This window comes from Pongo pygmaeus, chromosome 11, assembly GCF_028885625.2.
Source record: "Pongo pygmaeus isolate AG05252 chromosome 11, NHGRI_mPonPyg2-v2.0_pri, whole genome shotgun sequence".
Lineage (NCBI taxonomy): Eukaryota > Metazoa > Chordata > Mammalia > Primates > Hominidae > Pongo > Pongo pygmaeus.
In genome coordinates this window covers 134,130,897-134,153,203 of record NC_072384.2, presented here as the reverse complement: position 1 = coordinate 134,153,203, position 22,307 = coordinate 134,130,897, and the positions used below count along the sequence as shown (strand labels likewise).

The window sequence follows — 22,307 nt, the reverse complement described above, 5'->3', positions numbered from 1 at the left end:
AATTGCCATTACAGTTTCTAAATGCTTATGCTCCTTTCAATACTTAAAGTCTAGCCTACAGACCAGACTCTGAGCAACATTGCTTAGTCTGCCCCAGCCCTCACCACATCAAGTAAGGCAGGAACTCGCTTGGAGCCAGGAGAAAGTGAGGCAGGGTGTGCTGAGAACTCCAGAGCGAGAGATACAGTACTGTGCCTGGAAAATTTCTACAGAGGGGAAATTATGTGTATCAGAGGTATTTTAGAGAAATAATGGACGATTAGAAGAGATTCAAACTACTGTCAATCTGTAATCAATTGAGTGGTTTATTAAGGCCTATTTGAGTTTTAATGTTTATCTGAACCATATCAAGGTAGAAAACTCCAAATAACTATTATTTTTTAGATTGAATTATAATTTTCACAGAAGAACTGAATCGTAATTAGTTTTTCCCTTATAATAGGATATTTATAAACTTTCTCCTGAATGAACTGGGAGATATAAAAAAGCTAGTATGCAGTTGTTTTCAAAAGCCTCAATCAACACTTAAAGAATTCATTTAGAAATGTGTTTGTTTCTCATTCAGGTTCGAATCATCCCTTTACAGTTACAGCGCTTGTTTGCTCAGCTTCTGCTCTTAGACCAGGAAGCTGCATCCACAACAGACCTCACTGACAGCTTTGGGTGGACCAGTAATGAGGTACGAGGATCAGCTCTCTAAGGAAGAGTTACCAGCAATAGAGGAAAGAATAAGGCTGGTTTAATGTTATCTAACTTCCTTTAATTTTGTCTTAGGGTCTCAACATATTGTTTGAATGTTTCCTTCTCACATTAAAAAATTACAAGCCAGAGGTGTATATTTTTAGACACTTGCTGTATACGGGATTTTATGAGTGGCTGTGATTTGGGGCTGAGGAGAAGATTAGAAAAACGGGGAGAAGTACAAGAGCTGATTTTTACAATTTCTACCCTAAGAGTCTTTATGTAGTCTAGTTGAGATACAACACCTATTACATGGAGATTACCTACCATTTATATAGAAAACTGTTGATCAGTGTTTTAGTCTTTGACCAACGATAATGGATCAATTACATTGGAAGTAAATTTTTAAAAATTCTGTGTGTGTTATGTGCTTTGTGTTTGAATCCACATGTTCTGATTTGAAGGTTTGCTTCAGTCAAAAAAGTGAAATGGTTCTTGACAGGTCTTTTTATTCCTGTCCTGACTTTCTCCTGACCTTCTCCATTTTCTTTATGAATCTTGTTGTATGTGGGCTTTCTCTCACTTTCCTGTTTGAGTTCTAAAAGGCATTCTACTGTATACAAACACTACACACTTGTCAGCAATGAGTAAAGGTGCTTGTTGCAAATATTGATGAGCTGTTACAGCTATACAAATCCAAACAAATCCCAGTCTACCATTTTTATATGGAATAGATGGATGTAATCCTGCAAAGACAGGTATAAGCAACTGTCACAGAAGTTGAAGAGCATACGATAGGAATACTGTTATATTGCCTTTAATGGTAAACTCTGAAGGGTGGTCTTCTAACCAGGAACACTCCTTAACTAGGTGATACTAACTATGTGATTAAGGAGGTAAGGCATGGACTTTGAAGCAAAATGGGGTAATAATACATTCCCTAAACAAATATGTTAAATTTCTGGTGTAGGGCTGGTATTTGGCGTTAATCCAATTAACAAAAAAAACAAAACACTGTATTGAGATATAATTTACATGCCACAAAATTCACTCTTTTAAAGGGTACAGTTCAGTGGTGTTTTTTAGCATATTCACAGAGTTGTTCAGCCATCACTACAATCAATTTTAGAAAATTTTTACCACCCCAAAAAGAAACTCCATACCCGTTAGCAGTAACTTTCCATCCCCCTCAACTCAGCCGCTGGCAACCACTGACCTCCTTTCTGTCTCTATGAATTTGCCTATTCTGGACATTTCATAGAAATGGAGTGATCCAATAGGTGGTCTTGTAACAGTCTTCTTTCACTTAAAGTACTGTTCTCAGGGTTCATTCATGTTGTAGTATGTGTCGATACTTCATTCCATTTTATTGCCAAATGAGATTCTATTAGATGGATATGCCACATGGTTTTTTTTTTTTTAATCTAGTCATTGGTTGATAGATTTTTCTTTGTTTTTGATAATAAGCTTCACTAAGTTGCTGGTTTCTTCTTAATGCTGTGAAAATTTTTTTTGTTTTTTGTCTAAATAAGATCTTGCAGAAAACCCTCTAGGACTGGACCTGCAGTGGTAGGAGGTCTCTGCGGTACCTTTGCCAAGTGTAGGACTGTTTAGGAACAGAGCTTGAAAACTTCCACAAGTTTTCTATCCCATCATAGCCAGTGATATTAGATAAATTACATCCTTGAGGGTCTTGTATTTTAAAAGGCAAGATAGAAATCCTTCAGCTTTCATCCACTTTATCTGCTGCTTTTCACACGAAACTTTTTTTTTTTTTTTTTGAGATGAGGTCTCACTGTCACCAGCCTGGAGTGCAATGGCATGATCATAGCTCACTGCAGCCCTGGGTTCAAGGCATCCGGCTGCCTCGGTCTCCCAGGTAGCTGAGATTTTAGGCATGAGCTATTGCTCTTGGTTGAAACTTATTTTTGAAATTGTCTTCCCTTATTGCCTCTGCTTCTGAACTCTCCATTTGTTCCTCTCCTTCCTTTCTACTTTTTTTGTTGAAGTCAACAGTGACATCCCTGTGCCAAGTCCAGAAGACACTTCTCTGTTCTCAGCAGAAGGAGCTCTCAGCAGCACTCACCACCCTCCTTAAAGCCTCAGCTCCTCCTGCTTCCTGGGGCCTCACTCTCCTGGCCCTCCCCGCAGCTGCTCTTCCTCCTCTTCTCCACTTCTCAGTCTTGGTGTGCCCCTTGGTTTGGTTATAAATTTTTCTTAAGCAGAAATTCACACACAACTGCGTGACTCATAATGGATTAAAGCAAGTTCCATCAGGATTTTTTCTCAGCAACACTGTGTTAGTCTTGTTTTAGTTGTTTTTACTTCAAAGCAGTACATTCTAGTTCTTTTCTATTGTTGATAATTCAGACTATTCACATGTGCTCTGATCTCAGTGAGGTGTTCCTGTGCAGACACTGCCAGCTCTTAGACACTGGTCTGTGCCTGGTATATCCCTCTCTGCTTTCTGTGGCATGGCCATGTGTGTGGTTTCCCACAAGAATAAATGCACATTCTGGGTGTCAAAGGAATTGAGTTATATGTACACACTGAACACAGCCTGTTCATATTTTCATTTTTTAGTATAAATAAAAATAGGTGGTAATCTCTTAACCAGCTCAGCTTGTTTTGCTGAGTCATTCTTATATCTGATCTTCGGATTGCTTGATAAATCTTGAGTTTTTATTGACTAATGTTTGTTTTTTTAATGTTTTAAAAAATCTGAAGCCCGGAATTACGTCTAAAAGTTACCTGTTTTGTAGGAAATGAGGCAACATGATGTGCAGGAACTGAATCGAATCCTCTTCAGCGCTTTGGAAACTTCTTTAGTTGGGACCTCCGGTCATGACCTCATCAATCGTCTGTATCATGGAACCATTGTTAACCAGATTGTTTGTAAAGAATGTAAGAACGTCAGCGAGAGGCAGGTAAATATGCCAGATTATTTTAGTAATAAGTTATGTCGTAAATTATAATCCATGTAATTAAATGTATGATGTATAATACCACACAAGGATTAAAGTGTTTATTACTAAAAGTAATTTATTGAGGTTTTTTTCTTCTAACTACACCTAAATCATGAGCCTATAATCCAGATTTCTCCATGTAGATTGAAAGAAGCAAATATCTTGAAACTTAATCTTTTATTCAGTACCCTAATATTTGGAAAATAGATTTGGGGGATATTTACAAATAGAAGACTGTGGCCTCATGTGAGAAGCCAGTGTCATCATGGTTGGAATATTGTAAAGAAAGTTAATTAGGGAGGTAATAAAAATAAATAATACTGAGGACCGAGGAGTGTTTAATTTTACAAACATTTGTAATTAAATATTGGATTTAGTTTATTAATATTCTTCAGAAAGTTCATTTATACATGTGTGCATATGTTTATATATTATATATAAAGCTATTGTAATCCTGTGTTAATTAGTATAACCTTCAGTTCTTTGTAATGGCACATATTGCCCATTTAATCTAATTGGAAATTAGAAATTGGAAATTTGCTCATGTAAATATAATCCTGTTTGCCCTACAGATCTTATATAGTCAATTGTCACTGAATTCATCACTGATCCTTTAATGAAAGGCTGCTTTTGTTATTTATGCCAAGGAAGTTTGTATATTTGTATGAGGACAAAATTACCATTTTCTTTCTTTTTTTTTTTTTATTTTTTTGAACTGGAGTCTTGCTTTGTCGCCCAGGCTGGAGTGCAGTGGCACGATCTTGGCTCACTGCAAGTTCCACCTCCTGGGTTCACGCCATTCTGCCTCAGCCTCCTGAGTAGCTGGGACTACAGGTGCCCACCACCATGCCTGGCTAATTTTTTGTATTTTTTTAGTAGAGACGAGGTTTCACCATGTTAGCCAGGATGGTCTCGATCTCCTGACCTCATGATCTGCCCACCTCGGCCTCCCAAAGTGCTGGGATTACAGGCATGAGCCACCGTGCCTGGCCCAAAATTACCATTTTCAAATGTGTTAATTGCTTTTTTGAAAATAGATGTGTATATAAAAATATGTGATTTTCAGGATGCTGAGGCAGGAGAATCACTTGAACCCAGGAGGTGGAGGTTGCAGTGACCCAAGATTGCGCCACTGTGCTCCAGCCTGGCGACAGAGCAAGGCTCCGTCTCAAAAAAAAAAAAAGTGATTTTTTAAGTTTGGAAATAATTAAGATGTTGTGTGTGTCTTTGAATTACTACATGCTTGACTTAGCTATGATGTAGTAAATCAGAGTATTTTCAAAACAACATATGTAAGGCCATTATAAATTAAAGACATTAACTTTTCACATATATATTATAAACCATATACTGTATAAATGTTACTTTTAGCACTTGAAATCTTCACCATGAGTTAACAAGCGCCCTATTTTCATTCCCCAAAATCTCTTAAAATAAAGCTGTTGCACACACATACAGAACTATAAATATGAATTAAATTTGCCAAATTGTAAGTTCTTATTACTAGAAATATTGTGATTCAAAGGTAGTTATAGCAGATTTCATAAACCCTCTTTTACAAACTATTCTCTTGAATTTTCATAGGAAGACCTTCTTATCCTAGCTTAACGTAATTCTTTTTTTTGAGATGGAGTCTCACTCTGTTGCCCAGGCTGGAGTGCAGTGGCGCAATCTCGGCTCACTGTGACCTCCGCCTCCCAGGTTCAAGCAATTCTCCTGCCTCAGCCTCCCAAGTAGCTGGGACTACAGGCATGCACCACCACACCCAGCTAATTTTTTTGTATTTTTAGTAGAGATAGGGTTTCACCATATTGACCAGGCTGGTCATATAATTTTTTTTTCTTATAACTTCTTTAGTATATCTTAAGGCAACCGTAGCAAAAGAAAATAAAGAAATGGAGTTTACATTAGAAAATTCAACCCTGCCCTTGCTCTTATAGTCTAGTCTAAAACAGTACTGTATACCTTGTATATATGCACTTCTGAATTCAGATATGTGTCTTATTGTGGTTTATATTTCCTCATAAAACAGATTTTATTGTATCTGTAGTAAATTCATAAACTTTTCTTATTTTTTTCTGATATATTTTAAGCTAAATTATAGTTTGGTTTCAAAAGAAGGATAATTTAGTGTTATGAACTTCACAACATCTAATCAGGAGATCTACATCTTTATTTGTAATGTTTTAGAAAACATATATCTGATTATTCCCAATATATATGTGAGTTGATGATGTGTTTGTAAACCTCTGAAATTGTTTTTCAATATTATATTCATGTCTGTTTCAGGAAGACTTCTTAGATCTAACAGTAGCAGTCAAAAATGTATCTGGTTTGGAAGATGCTCTCTGGAACATGTATGTAGAAGAGGAGGTTTTTGATTGTGACAACTTGTACCACTGTGGAACTTGTGACAGGCTGGTTCAAGCAGCAAAGGTAAAGACAGATACCTGCTTTTTCCCAGGGTCCCCACTTTGTAGTTAGTACAAGTCAACTTGTATGAAAAAGTCTCGAGGATATACTTGAAGCTGTTGACACTAAGGATTGAAAAGATATTTACATCATTTTCTGTATTTTAATTTTTTACAATAATGAATTTTTAAGGCTTTCAACCCAACAGTTCACCTAACTTCCTTTTCTCCGGGGAAAACTTTATTTGTACCTCAGTGTTTCGTAAGTATCCCTCCTTTTTGCAATTACTGTTGTGAAAAAAGATGTATATATTTTTATTTCTGCCACTGAGAAGCTTGTTGAGCTTTGCTTTCTTTGTTTACTACTATGAAAATAGATGGCTGTCTTCATTTTCTTAATATACAGTTATTTTATAATCTTGACATATGTTCTTCCTCACTCTGGCAAATCCAATATAGCCTTACCTCCTCCCCCAGGTGGGAGTACTTAACTTGCTAATTAAGGAATTTAACAGAATACTTCTGATTTTCTTTCTGTACAGTCAAGCAAAATATAAGACGAAAGAAAGTCAGGACTAAAGCAACTGATATCTTTTGCCATGTGAGAGCTAAGAGGGAAAAGTAAAACAAACCAATAAACATAGAATTCTGACATTTCTCAAATTTATTCATCACATTCATATATCAGTAGCCATTCCTGTAGTATATAATTCATAGTTATTTTCCATTCCAGGAAAGAAGAGATACTTTGATAAGAGGAGAAATGAGAGGCAACTACTGTTTAGCTTAGTAGAACACCTCCCTGGTGTTATTTTCATGCATCTTAAGTTTTGCACATTCCAGCTCCTTTCTGATATGGCAGGGATTTATTATGTCAGCACTTTGGCATTTCTGAAAATCCCTCTGCCACATATTGGTGTTTTATCCCAGTACTGATGAGAGGTCTCTCTCTGTGCTTTACTGGCGAAGCCCTTTGGGTCCAGGATATCTATTTGTTCTAAGGGAGACTGACATCTGAGTAACTCTTTTTGGAGGACAGATTTTTAAAAAATGTTTCGTGGGTTTTTTTTCCCACTTTTTCTTCTAGCAGCCATTCATTTATACTTCCTTTTCACAATTCCCTGTGATTTCTCACTATGGAATTGTTCTTTAATGTATTTTTCACACACTTAATTTCCACCAAAAGCATTACCAATGCTAGTTAATTGCTAAATACTAGTAATTCATTAACATTAATATAAAAATGATTATTATAGATAAATGTATCTGTGTCTATGTATGTACGTTAATACCATTTCCTCTGGCCTGGATGTGCTGTCTGTAACCTTCTCTGTCCCTTCCTTCTCAGCTTCTTGTACCTATGGCCAATATGGCATCAACCCTGCTGCTGTCGTTATTATCTGCAGTGGTGATGTTCCCACTGCCGTGGGTGATGTGATGAGCTGTTCATAAACATCATCAACTTGAGCTCAGTTCACTCAGTGGGTTACTGAACATTGTCTTAAACAGCTACCACAAGAGACATATTTATGCGGTCACTTCATTATGACAGAGATAGCACTATTCCTATAGCTGACAATTATTGAATTTTTCCAGCAAATAAAGTGAGCATTGATTTAGATAATACACAATACTGATTTTGTATCCTGGAGATTATAGATGAAACTATAATAAAATCTTAAACCCTATGCCTATAGCTTTCACGGGAAGATTGAATTTTATACTGTTTCACATGTATTTCCATCCAGTTTTTGCCCCCTCATCAAACCCAAAGAGAGAGGTTTATCATTTGCTTATTTATTTTGTATTTCACTTTGGTGTATAAACTTCAGAGTTTGGAACAGTGTTGGAAAGATACCTACACATTCAGCTTTTGGTTAGATTTCATGTTCACATTACAAAATAAGAACCTTTTGCTAAACAAATGCAGTTTTTAAATATACCTTTTATCACATTTCTTTAATTCTTTTTCAGTGGAAGTTTTTTAATCTTGATACTTTTAAATTTATATTCTATTCTATGCATTGGATTTGTTGCATTCTAAGTTTATGTTTGGCTGTACTGCTAAATAAATGCAGATTTTCTTGTCCTAAGCAGTCTTTTCTCAGCCACATTATAGTTGAGTTACTCAGTTTTTTTAGATGCATTTTTAGAGCTTGTTTGAAAATCTACCATGTCGTTATATTGCTGGGTTTTTTCTTTTTTTCATTCAACTTTTTTTTTTACCCACTAGATTTGTGGAACTGTTTTTTTAAATATATTTTTAGCACTGTTAGCTATATATGATTATGGGTAATTTTATATATCAGGGAGGATTTTTTTTCTCCTCACAGACCAATAATCCAAGAGGTTGGGAACAGCTGATACTCTTAAAAAGCAGCTTAATCCCAATCAATAGGTCTTAGCCCTTGGGGAAGTTAGAGGCCTTTTGCAAGTCTCATGAAAGCTATGAATCTTCTCCTCAGAAAAATACATATGCACATGTAATTTTTGTATCATTTCAGATCCTTTAAAACAGGCTCCTAGGTCCCAGGTTAAGGCTCCAGTTCTTCACTGATTAAAAAGAACTGTAGACCTGCCGGGTAAAGTGGAGACACCAAGGATGAAGGTGAAAGGCCAGAAATTGGGCAGGAAATAGGCACCACTCATCAAATAGTATTTCAGGATAGCAACACTAAAGAGAAAACTGGCTTGTAAATTATTAATGGTAAGCACAAATGAGTGGCTCCACCTTTAGACCCATAAAATAGATGAGTTGACATCGAGTTATGTTGAATCCATGGTAATGAGTTTATGTAATATTTCTCTTAGAACTGTGTCATAGGTTGTTTTTTCAGACCTTAAGAAACATTATGTATCCTTTTATATAACCCTGTTTTTAAAAAGCTTTGTAAATTTTTCTTTTAACAGTCGGCCAAATTACGTAAGCTGCCTCCTTTTCTTACTGTTTCATTACTAAGATTTAATTTTGATTTTGTGAAATGCGAACGCTACAAGGAAACTAGCTGTTATACATTCCCTCTCCGGATCAATCTCAAGCCCTTTTGTGAACAGGTTTGAACTATTTTATTTTTAAATTCTTTCTTTTCCCCTCTCAAGATTGAATCTATTATTGACCTGATTTTCAGTTGGTTTATTGTCAGAATCTCTAAACCTTGGCACTGTTGACATTTTGAGTTAAATTATTCTTTGTTGTGGGAGACTGTCTCATGCATTAGGGGGTTTAGCAGCATCCCTGCCCTGCCTCTACCTATTGGATGACAGTAGCATCCTCACTCCCCCTCCCTCAGTTGTGACAACCAAAACTGTCTTCAGACAAAGCCAAATATGTCTCCTGGGAGGACAGCATGGGCAAGATTGACCTTGTTTGAGAACCACTGATTTATTTAGAGTCATTCTGAATTTCCAAAGTATAGATTTGTTCCAAGTTCTTTTTATTAAACCCTTCTTTAAAATATTTGAAATGAAAATTTAAGAACAAAATTAGAAGTTTACCCTGCATTTAGAAAACTCACCATTAATTGGTACCACTAATTTGGATTTAGTTTATTTTACATGTAATGATGAATTTATGCATCTAGAAAGTCAAGAGGCAAATGGAAATTCACTAGTCTAGAATCTGTAATCCTTAAGACATAGGGAAAGAAAAGGTTTTGAAAACAAATTAATTACAAAATCAACCTACTTTATAAGCCATTTAAAAATATTTTTTATAACATTGCTGTACATGCCAAGGTCTGGGTGAAAAGAGTAATTATTTCTTATCACAAATCATTCTTATATGTTTATTCAGAATAGAACATTTATTAGCTAGCTATTGAGTTTCTGTGTAAAAAAAGTAATCTTTTTCTAAACATTCTTAAATTCAGGATCTTCACAAATGGGCCTTCCTTTACTTCAAGCCAAATTGCTGAGCTTTTTGGGTTTTTTTTGTTGTTGTTTGAATTACCACTCAAAGGTTCTAATATTCTGTTGCCCCTGAGGCTATTATTGACATAACCAAATAAACAATTTTCCCAGAGTTAGTTAATATAATTGTTTCTTGTTTTATAAAAGATAGTTTGTCACATGATTTTAACATACTTTGATGTAATAAAACTGAAATAAGTGAAGAAATTGAGCGCTTATCTAGGAGGTCCACATTCATTTTACTTTTGGATTTCTGTATTAATGGAAAAAAGTCACTTGGCATCTTTGTGTACACCTTGTCTTTTGCCTGTACTAGACATTTTAAAATGCTGCCCACTTAAAAAGTTTAATATTTTAAGCAAATAAATTATTAAAATAACTGACACCCATCAAGCGGCCACCATATGTACATCTGAACATCACAGATGAGCACTGACTTGAGTTTAGATGTCAAAGCCAGAAGAGAGCTTATATCATGTAGTTTTAGAGCCCTCAGATGTGAAACAGGCTTCTTTTTTCTTCTACATCAGAAATTTAAATAAACATCTTTAAAGTACCTGTTAATCTAAATTACCTTTTTATTTTATTTTGTTTCTAATTGCTAGTGTAGGAGTACATCTGTTTGATCACTCATGATTATGGAGCATATTAATTATAGAAAATGTTGATCATAGAATTAATAAAACAAGAAAGAACCTCTTCCACTAAACTGCCTCTAAACAAAAACAGTTGATAGTCATAATTACTAAGTTCCTATTCTATACAGAGGACTGTAGTGTCAGGAGGGGTGATAGTTGATCTGGCTTTGACTTTGAGGCACATGACAACCTAGTTGAAATAGATATTTCAACTAGATATATATCAATAAAAAAAGGGGATGCATTTTAAAAGAAGAGTGCATCTATAAAGCAGCATAAATAGGTATTGTAAGAAGATGGGTTTCTCTTGCTAAAAATTTCTACAACAGACTCACTGATAGGGTAACATATTTCATTGTTTTATTGGCTTACATGATCTTAGCCAAAGTACATAAAAGTAATGTATTTTTCAGTTACATGTGTTCATGGTCAACTAAGAGGCAGAATTTGATTGGTGTAGTGTGACTGGCCATTAGATCAATTAATTTAAAAATTTTAAATTTAAAGCCAATTACTTGAATTCATCTTTACTCTTAAATAACCAACAGTGAAGTTTCTTACTAATTTCAGTAGTTGAAATTATTTTTTCTTTTGATTATTATCAGCATTTTATGAAAACTATATCAATATTTTTGTTCTTTTTTCTCTTAGAGTGAATTGGATGACTTAGAATATATATATGACCTCTTCTCAGTTATTATACACAAAGGTGGCTGTTACGGAGGCCATTACCATGTATATATTAAAGATGTTGATCATTTGGGAAACTGGCAGTTTCAAGTACGTATAGAAATTTGTTTAGAAATATCTTTGCAATTTCTTTTCTATTCCTATTATTTTGTTGAGGATATTTTGTTTACCATTTATTATATATCCACTCTATAGAAAACTTTGATAGGCACTGAAAGTTAATACAGATACAAGTTTTAAATTTTTATTTCTAAATAATTTCACACATACAGAAAAATTACCAGAATAGTAAAAACACCTCCTGTATACCCTTTACCTAGATTCTCTGATTGTTAACATTTTGCCACATTTGTGCATGTGCATACACAGACATACATTATTAACGTTATCAGTATTAGTGCAAACCATCTGAAATTAAGTCGAAGACACCAGGTCACTTTACCACTAAATACTTCAGTGTTTGTCTTCTAAAACCAAGGATATTATCTTACATGAGCATTGATTAAAATAAGGAACTTCTAACATTGATATAATACTGTTGTCTAATAGTTATGTTCAGATTCCACCAGTTTTCCAGTTCATATCCTTCATGGCAGTTTTTCCCCCATTCTAGCGTCAAATCCAGTGTCAAGCATGGTATTTAGTTAGCTAACTCTCCTGTAATCTGGAACCATTCCTTAGCTATACAGTTACTCCATTATCATAAAGAGACAGCACAGTTCCTATAGTTGACAATTATTGAATTTTTTCTGAAAAATAAAATGAGCATTGGTTTAGATAACACACAATATTAATTTTGTATGCTGCAGATGGCAGGTGAACATGTGATAAAAACAATAAATCCCGTGTCTATAGCTTTCACAATAGGATTTAAAATCAGAGTGAATTTTGTCCTGTTTATTATATGTAGTCATGTCTTTCATGGTTGCTCTTTGAAACAGTGCTCAATAACCACTGATTGAATTACATTTAAAACTTTGATCTTCCTAGAATGGTTTCCTATGAGAGGTATAAGAAGGATTTTTTTCCACTTGAAAAAATTACCTATTTCTATTTATTGAGTAATCAATTTTTCTCTACCAATCTACTGTGGCAGTTCTGTTATGTCTACTGTTCATTTTTGTGTGAGTCTGTTTTTCAGCTCTCTATTCTATTCCATTGTTCATTTTTTTCTATTCCTGGGCAAATACCACATTGTCAATTTCCATAGCTTTGTAATAAGTCTTGATCTCTGGTAGGACAAGTCTCCCTACATGCTGTCATTCTTCAGGAGTGTGGGACCTGTCTTCATTTTTTATGCTTCTGTGTACATTTCTAGAATCACCTTGTCAGTAATCTCACAGATGTACACGTGTGTGCACATACACATATGCACACACATATCCAGTGGGATTTCCTGTCTTCATATGTGCACAAGATATACCTTTACATTTTCTAAAGTCCCTTTAATGTCTTATTAAAAAGTTTTATAATATTTCTCAAAAAAAGAGTTTGCAGATGTTCTGAGGGAAAGTGCTAACCGGTGTCTAGTTCCCGGGAAATTATAATCTATTTCACATCAACCCCAGACACAGTAAAACATCTATAAGTAAGTCACAAACTGTAATGTTAGGATGTAAAATGCTTAAAGCATAGCTTCCTGTTATCAGAAAGTTAATGCTGTTGTTGATGAATACTTGCTGCACATTTGCTTGTAATATGGCATCTCGTGGTGCCAGCAGTATTCAAGATGCACAGTCCCTTTGATGACCCTCAGCCAGCTTTTCAAAATGTTCATCTGTATTTCTGACGTTCTATCAGTTGTATTTGGAACGTATTGAGAGATATATGTTCTGTAAAGTTTGGATATGAAAAAAAGTCAAACTGTGTTCTACCAGGAACCTGTTTACCAGGGAGATGATCTATGCCTAAATTTTCTGTTTTCTGGAGTGTTTGTGGCTGGTGTATTGAAATGCAACTTTGTTTAGTATATTGATTTTATATACTAAAATATATAAAATATTAAACAATTTATACACTAACAACCAATAATCTTGCTAAACACTCTTATGTTGAAGTCATCTATGGAAAAAGACAGTTTTGTTTTACCTGTCCAAATCCTTTGCCTTCCATTTCTTTTGCTTACTGCAGTGAATGGAACTCCCATTCTGGCTTGGGAAAGCTGTACAAGCATCGCTCTCAAATGCTTGTGTCACATTTGCCAAGATACCAGCTTGCCGGGCACCTTCCCAATTTGATGAAGTTAAACACTTGTTATCCTCATCTACTGTGTTTCGGCCCTTAATGTACCATGTTTAATTTGAGCCGATCCTTACCGTGTTACTATACCTTCCCTCGAACTACCTTCTTGTATTTTTAGTTTCCCACAGTAGAGAATCCTTAAGAAAGTGGCCTTCTCACTCCGCCTTAAACTCCCCTTATCTTATCAAATAGGCTTTATTTTGCTCTCTCTTTAAGATGAAGCCTTTCATTAGATTCTGATCGAAGCTTGTCCATGTCTGGTAAATGTTTATTATGGTGTTCATTTTTTTTGCCTTGCCTATTCCCATTGCAGTTCATGGCTCTTTTCTTCCAGTTGTGCCTCCACCTGTTGTGACCTTTTTCAATATTGCCGTGTCTCTCTTCAGTCTTAGGAAGTACCCCCAGCCTCTGTGCCAGCTGAGGTTCAACCTCAGGGAGTGTGCCCCTACATTCCTCGATGCCTGCTACAGTTTTTGCTCAGCCAGTTTGAAGATTTGAGGTATTTTTCTAGCTGGCAATATTTATCCTCAGTTTTTTGATGCATAAAGTATCTGTTTGCAATTTCATCTTCAGGTTTATCATTGAGGTCATGTACAAAGGCAGCTTCACACTCTGGTGAGGCAGCATGTTTTGAGAGTAGTGATTCTCTCTTCCTTGACTTTCTTTTGGGTTGTGGTTTCCTGGACATCTCTTTTGCAGTTTTGTGCTTATTTCTTCAGAATTGATCAGCTTCTTTCTAGCAGCATCAGGATCTCTTCCCAGTTCTATGACATGACTTGAAGGGCAGGCAGGCATTCCTTCATGTGGCTTCAGTCTCTGCACTGCCTGTCCATTTTTGAAGCTCTAACACCTTAGCAAGGTCTTCCTCAGGCCTTAGAGAACAATAGAATATTGTGCTTGGTATGTTTTCTTGTTAATGGCTATCAAGCATCCCATTTGTTATTTTTTTTTCTTATTGTTCTGTTGTTTAAGAATCACTAGCTTTTCATCCAGAGCTTCATGGTGTTCAGATAATGATTTTGTGCTTTAAGAATTTCACCTGCAGTAGATATATCTGGTGGACACTGTGCTTGTCTCTTTACTACCGTTATCCTGACAGATCCCCTGTGCCCACAGACAAAGGGTCCCAAATATTCTAATCGTAGCCAGGGCCAGGTAGTGTTCTTCCTACTTATAGTTCAGCAATTACTTCTTCCCTTTGAAGGAGCTGTGCCCTGCGTACATGGAGTTCTTTAGTAGGTACTGCCTGTAAGGAGGAGTTTTCAGGACCAATGTCATGTAATTTTCCCTGGATTAAAGCCAACATTTTAGTCTCTCTTAGTGTGCCTGGAAGATGATCCCTTTCTTCTAGCATGGAGGCCACTAACTGCAAAATGTGAATGTAGGTCTGGCTATAAAGAGGAGCCTGATCCATGCCTCCAGCTTCCTGGGGGGACTTTGGCTTCACAGATGGTTGGCATCATTTGGAACATCATCTTGCACATTTGAGGAAGTGGGGCAAAGAAGGCTGCATGACAACATCCAGTTGGCAGCTCTATGACTGGACCAGCCTGTCCCAACATGGCCAGGCTCAGACACTAGCAGAGTGGAGGAGGACTGGGTCCACCCTATATGTCACCTGGATCAACTTGTCTTATGTTTGGCTCATAGGCTCAAGCATCATCTCTACAATGCTGGTTTGCCTCTTCCCTCCTGTCATTTTTAAATCTCTTATTCCATTGTCATAAATTTCTTCAAGCACCTTAAACATACTTATTTTATTATTTTCTCTCTGATAATTGCAGCATCTGAAGACTTTGTAGGTCTGACTTGGATATCTTCTGATGTTGCTGATTCTATTTCCTTGTGATTTTGGTATTGTGGACTGTAGGCTTCTTGCTTTGCTTGTTTGTTTGCTTTTTAAGAACTTGATTTACGGGAGTAATTTGAGGACTGAGTTAAAGGTGCCTTCTTCCAAGAAAGATTTGTGTTTGTCTCTAACACAAGCCTAGGATCGCTACCAGCCCTTAACAACATTAAAATCAATTTGATGGTTTTAGAGTGATACAGCTAGTATGAATTTGAGACACAAACCCACATGAGGACCTACTTGTGATTATTAAAGGACATTTTTCCCCCTTCATCAAGTATCAAGGTCAAGGCAAGCCAGTTCCTCATTGTCCTTTATTATAAGGTGGATTTTTTTTCTAGGTTGTGATTATATTGAAGGTATAGCCATTTAGGGATTCCAACTTTTTGCTGGATTTTGTCATTGTGATATATTAAAAAGTATATATTTGGTCATCTTTTCCAGTTCCTGTTCCTAGCACAGAGCTCCTTGGAACTTCCTGAGTGATAGGAGTGTCTTTTGTTATTCATAATGGGCCCCTTTCCACCATACCTGAGTTGATGTTAATGAAGTCACTCTTAGATGCCTCAGGATGGAGGCTGGTTGCCAGAGAATCCAGTCCCATTATTAGAGGGTTGAAACTTTCAGCCCTGCTTCCTTGACCTTGGGGAGGGGAGAGAGACAGGAAAGTGAGTTCAGTCACCAGTGACCAGTGATTTATTTAATCGGTCATGCCTCTGTAATGAAACTTCAGTGAAACCGCTTGAAAAATGAGGTTTGGGGCATTTCTGGGTTGGTGAACACATTTTCATGCTGGGAGGGTGGCCACCGCGACTCCACAGAAACAGAGTTTCCTGAACTCTGGACACTTCTGGACCTTGCCCTATGTCTGTCTCCATCTGGCTATTCATTTATATCCTTTATAATAAAGTGTAGTATAAGTTCCTGAGTTCTTACTGTTGTTCCAGAAAATTATGAACCTGAGTTGGGGTGATGGGAACCCTAGAATTTGTAATCAACCAGGCAGAAGTGTGAGTACCCTAGGGACCCCGTATGTGGTTGGTGTTTGAAGTAGGGGACAGTCTTACGGGACTGAGTCCTCAACTTACGGAGTCTGTGCTATCACCTGGTAGTGTCAGAATTGAATACAATTGTGTGACACCTAGTTGATGTCAGAGAATTGGAGAATTGATTGTTGTTTGAAAGACCAGTCCCTCAACTCCCTCCTTTGGGTAGGCCTAGGCTTTCTCTCCCCAACTCTGTCCTGTATGGGCATCAAAATGGAAGTTCAGTGTCAGCAAGATCTGTGTCTTAGTCCATTCAGGTTCAGGCTGCTCTATCACAACACTTAGACTTGGTAATTTGTAAACAACAGAAATTTATTGCTCACAGTTCTGGAGGCTGGGAAGTCAAGATTAAGGCACCAGCAGATTTTGTGTCTGTGAGGACTTGTTCTGCTTCATAGATGACACTTTCTTGCTGTGTCCTCACATGGCAGAAAGGACACACAAAACTCCTTCAGGCCTTTTTTATAAAGGCACTACTCCCATTCATGAGGGCTCATCTTTTGCGACCTAATTATCTCCTGAAGACCCCACCTCTTAATACTATTGCATTGGTGATTAGGTTTCAACGTATGAATTTTGGGGGAACCTAACTACTCTGGCCATAGCAGTTGCAGAGCTGGAGACCTCATCTTTGGATTTCTTCCCCACATTCCCATTTCACTTTTTGACCTCAGAATAGTTTTCCCTGATGTTCTTGCAAGCTCACGGTGTGTTTAAGATGTTTTTATTTGTTTTGGTTTTACTTTATCTAGCATTTTTAGTAATTTTGTAGCAGGATGGTTGTATCTGGCCTGCCATATTTTTCCATCACTTATTGATTATTTATTTTTGGCTTGCATTGTTTAGGACTATCTGTATTTCTGGTTTTAAGTCCATTTAAAATACTTCTGCAAGATGGCATGTATGGAAATAAAAAGCAATGAGAATAACTTACCAGGGAATTTTGACATGTTCCCCAATACCTTCATAAAATGAGGTGAAAACTTGGATGATCAGGAAATAGAAAGGAGTATTTAAGCTGAGCCTGGCCTGCGAGGATGAGTAGAATTTCCTTAGGTCAACACAAGTGAATGAGACCATACAGGATGAAGACCAAAAAATACTTTGAACTGAATTTTAATGAAAACGCAACATATCAAATTATGTAAAATGTAGCTAAAGTAGTGCTAAGCTGGAAAATATTGGAACCCACTGCGTGTATTGTGCTAGAAGCTTTACTTGTTTCATATTCCCAATTTACAACTAAAACCAGAGAGATGAAGTAAATTGTCCAGGATTGCTCAACCAGGAGCTGGAATTCAAAGCCAGGTCTGCCTGATTCCAAGCATATGCAGATTATTGTGATGTTTTTACCACTGTTTCATCATCTTGAAACCTTTTTTTTTTGGACAACGTCTTGCTCTGTGTCACCTATGCTGGAGTGCAGTGGCGCAATCACGGCTCACTGCAGCCTTGACCTCCTGGGCTCAAACAGTCCTCCCACCTCAACCTCCTGGCTAATTTTTTTTATTTTTTTGTAGAGTGTCCTGGTCTCTCTATGTTGCCCAGGCTGGTCTTGAACTCCCGGGCTCAAGCAGTCCCTCTGCCTCGGCCTCCCAAATTGCTGGGATTACAGGTGTGAGCTACTGTGCCTGGCCAACATTCCTATTTTGTTACTTTTTAAGGGATTAGTGATAGAAACTCATACTGTTTTCCTTCCTAGGAGGAAAAAAGTAAACCAGATGTGAATCTGAAAGATCTCCAGAGTGAAGAAGAGATTGATCATCCACTGATGATTCTAAAAGCAATCTTATTAGAGGTATAGTATGTGTGTGTATGTATTTGTATGTATGGTATGTATTGTGTGTAAGTGTGCATGTGTATATATGTAAGAATATATGCGGTTTAGTTGCTAGATATGATATTATTACCATTCATAGTCTTTTTCCTTAAGGACATTCTCTGTATCTATATTTTAATGATTTTTGTGGGGATTTTCTGGTTATGAATGAAATACATATTCATGGTAGAAAATTCAAGAAAAAAACAGAAAATATATAAAAAAGATGAAAAGTATAAATAGGCCAGATACTGACAGTTATTGTTAACACTTTGATATATATTCTTTGCATTCTGTTTTCTTTATGTTTATATATGTATATTGGAATTGGGTTATGACTTTTTTGGCTATTATTGTCATTTTAAACCAAATTGAGCTTTACTAAATGCTGTTTTGCAATTTATTGCATTTCCATATTATCCTTTTAATGTCTATGTGACCTGAAAGTATGTCCCCTTTTTCATTCCTAGCACTCACTGATAATATCTCAAGTAGATGACTTTTAAAGTTTGTTTAATATGCTGTTTTAAAGATGTGAGGTCTTCTTTCATTTATTCATTCATCCTTAATAAATGATTTGTTATACTTCCTGCTAGGGACCTGGGCCGAGTACTTTAATTATATTGATCTATGACTACTGTATGAATTTGCTAGGGCTGCCATGACAAAATGCCACAGACTGCATGGTTTAGATGATAGAAATGTATTTTCTGACAGTTTTGAAGGCTGGAAGTCCAAGATTAAGGTGTTGGCAGTTTTGGTTTCTTCTGAGGCCTCTCTCCTTGGCTTGCAGATGGCCATCTTCTTCCTGTGTCCTCACATGGTGTTTCTTCTGTGTGTGTGCTTCCCTGGTGTCACTTTGTCCAAACTTCATCTTCTTATGATAATGCCAGTCAGACTTACTCAGGGCCTACTCTAAAATGGAAAACAGCCTCGTTTTACCTTAATCACCTCTTTAAAGGTCTAATCTCCAAATGTGGTCACATTCTGAAATATTGTAGGTTAAGAATTCAACATGTGAGTTTTGGGGAGATACAATTCAGTCTGTCAGCGCTACATCTCACCCCCTTTTAGAACTTGTTTATGCTTCAAAACATTTAGATAAGACATTAATCATCTTTGTTTTTGCACTTAACGTATTTCTTCCAAAATTCTTGTTTAATGTCAGTAATTTACACATTTAAATGGAAAATTCCTTTTTAATGTTGGGAATTTACCAAACCTTGGGCTACTTTTGATATTGCTCTTCAAATGGTTAAACTGTGGCACATGGAAAATGGCAAAAATCCAAGTTTTCTCAACTGAGGCTTAACCAGTTTTTAAAAAACTTTTTATAATAAAATAATTATGATGGAATCAACTTACGTGTTTGCTGTTCTAGCCATATTTAATTAGGTATAATCCTGTTGGTCTCTTTGAATTTGTAAGTATGCAATTATTTCTCATCAGATTTTCTTGAGTGACTGTGTTTCTTTCATAAGGAGGAAAATAATCTAATTCCTGTTGATCAGCTGGGCCAGAAACTTTTGAAAAAGATAGGAATATCTTGGAACAAGAAGTACAGAAAACAGCATGGACCACTGCGTAAGGTAATACATGGCATCGTTTTGGGAAGTCCTTGTCCCAAGAAATTTCATTATGATCCCAACAACATGAATTCCTTTGCAGAAGGATATTTAAAATAGGTGAAAATAAAATCACCATATTTGTATAATGGCTAGAATCCCACTAAGTTACTTATTAAGTATTACTGAGTTATTTATCATAGAAACAAGAAGTAAGCAAAAATAGTGGGGAGCAACTCCTAAAAAATATCAGAGTTCATACCCTAAAGCTTATCATTTTACTTAGAGAAATGTCTTCAGGTATTCACCCAGATTTCACTTGATTTTTTACACAAAATTCTAGTAAAGGAATTTGCCTTTTTATCTACGGTATCAAATTTATTGGCATAAACTTGTTCAAAATATCTCATTATCCTTTTAGTGTCTGTAGAACCTGAAGCTATGTTCCATTTTCATTTCTTATATTAATAATTTTTATTTTCTCACCTTTTTTCATCAGTGTTGCTTGGGGGTTATCAAGTTTTTTTTTGGTTTTTTTTTGTTTTGTTTTGTTTTGAGTTGAGGTCCACTCTGTTGCCCAGGCTGGAGTGCAGCGGCACGACCTCAGCTCACTGCAGCCTCCACCTCCCAGGCTCCTGTGATTCTCCTACCTCAGCCTCCTGAGTAGCTGGGACTACAGGCATGTGATACCACACCTAGCTAATTTTTGTAGAGACGGGATTTTGCCATGTCACCCAGGCTGGTCTCAAACTCCTGGACTCAAGTGATCCGCCTGGCCATCAAGTTAATTTTTTCCTTTTCAAGAAGCCAACTTTTGCCTTAGATATAATTTGATGCAATGCTATTGATTTTCTCTATTGCTTTTCTATTTTCTATTTCATTGATATCTGTTCTTATTTTCAAGTATTTTCTTCTACTTCTTGGGACTTAATTTGATCATCTTTTTCTAGCTACTTGGGTTGGTAACTCAGTTTTTTTTTTAACCTTCTAATACACACTTTTAAAGCTATAAATTTTCTTCTAAGCACTAGTTATATTCAACAAGTTATATTGTTGATTATAGTTATATTGTTGAATGTAGTCAGACAGTTATATTCAACAAGCTTTCATTTTCATTCAGTTTGAAATATTTTCTAATTTCTCTTATTTTTTCTTTGGCTCTTGAGTTCTTTGGAGGTGTGTTGGTCAATTTCCAAATATTTAGGGGGTTTCTAGTTATCTTTTTGTTATGTCAGTAAATTGATTTCTAATTAATTTCATTGTACTTTGAGAACATACTCTATATGAGTTCAGTTCTTTTGAATTTCTTAGGACTTGTTTTATGGTTCAGAGTGTTGTCTGTCCTGCTCAATGTTCTGTGTTCACTAAAGAAGTTGTTTTCTGCAGTTGTTGGATGTAGCATTTCACAAGTGGCAACTAGATCAAATTGATTGTGTTCTTTGTTTCTTCTCTATTCTTATTGTATATTTTTTTGCCTTTTCTATTAATTACTGAGGAATTTTTAAATCTCCCAACTATAATTGTGGATTTGTCTCATTTTTTTAAAAAAAATTTTTGACAGTTTTTGCTTCATGTATCTTCTGGAAGCTATATTATTAGGTACATACACATTTAGGATTGTTATTGCCTCCTGGCGTGAAATGCTTGCCTTTTTTTTGAGACAGAGTTTTGCTCTGTCACTCAGACTGAAGTGTAGGAGCACAGTCACAGCTCACTGCAGCCTTGACCTCCTGGGCCCACGTGATCCTCCTAGCTCAACCTCCTGAGTAGTTGCGACCACAGGCACACCTGGCCACACCTGGCTATGTGTTCTTTTTTTTTATTTTTCATTTTGTAGAGATGGTGTCTCTGTATGTTGTCCAGGCTGGTCTCGAACTTCTGGGCTCAAGAGAGCCTCCCACCTTGGCCTTCCAAAGTGCTGGGAGTACAGGCATGAGCCACCACACCAGAAATGCTTGTCTTTATCTCTGCTAATATTCCTTGCCTTGAAATCTACCTTGTCTGGTATTAATGTAGCCATATAAGCTTTCTTATACATGTGTGTCTTAGTATGAAGTTGGATCTTGTTTATTTTGGAAAATTATGGTTTTTAAGGAATTTGTTCATGTATCTGAGGTGTTAAATTTGTTGGCATAAAGTTGTTTAAAATCTCACCATATTATCCGTTTAGTGTCTATAGAATATGAACTTATGTTTCCTTTTTCATTTCTGATATTGATAATTTGTCTTTTTTTAGCTTTCTTTTTCATTGCTGGGGTTTATCAAGTTTATTAAACTTTTCAAGAAAACAACTTTGCCTGTGTTGATTTTCTCTGCTATTCTGTTTTCTGTCAGATGACTGAGAGTTTGACGGTCTCTTCCCTTTTATTAGAATGTTTAGTTATTTACATTAATATAATTGATATGGCTGGCTTTGAATCTCTCATCTTGCTATTTGTTTTCTATTTCTCCTCTATTCTTTGTTATTTTCTTTTTCCTTTCCTGCCTTCTTT

At 36.3% G+C, this 22,307-nt stretch overlaps 1 protein-coding gene across 10 annotated transcripts in view; it reads left to right on the top strand.

Annotated features, from left to right (window-relative positions):
• USP40 (ubiquitin specific peptidase 40) overlaps positions 1–22,307 on the top strand; it is a 91,393-nt gene that overhangs the window by 4,746 nt on the left and 64,340 nt on the right. For 3 of the 10 annotated variants that reach the window (XM_054479017.2, XM_054479015.2, XM_063648122.1), the window contains 7 exons: positions 566–679; positions 3,444–3,608; positions 5,937–6,083; positions 8,969–9,112; positions 11,257–11,385; positions 18,134–18,229; positions 19,735–19,839. In XM_054479017.2, coding sequence (XP_054334992.1) covers positions 566–679; positions 3,444–3,608; positions 5,937–6,083; positions 8,969–9,112; positions 11,257–11,385; positions 18,134–18,229; positions 19,735–19,839 — 900 coding nt within the window. Of the gene's footprint in view, positions 1–565; positions 680–3,443; positions 3,609–5,936; positions 6,084–8,968; positions 9,113–11,256; positions 11,386–17,956; positions 18,047–18,133; positions 18,230–19,731; positions 19,840–22,307 lie in introns of those variants that run through there. The other 7 variants (XM_054479016.2, XM_063648120.1, XM_054479019.2 and 4 more) reach the window with 5 other exon arrangements.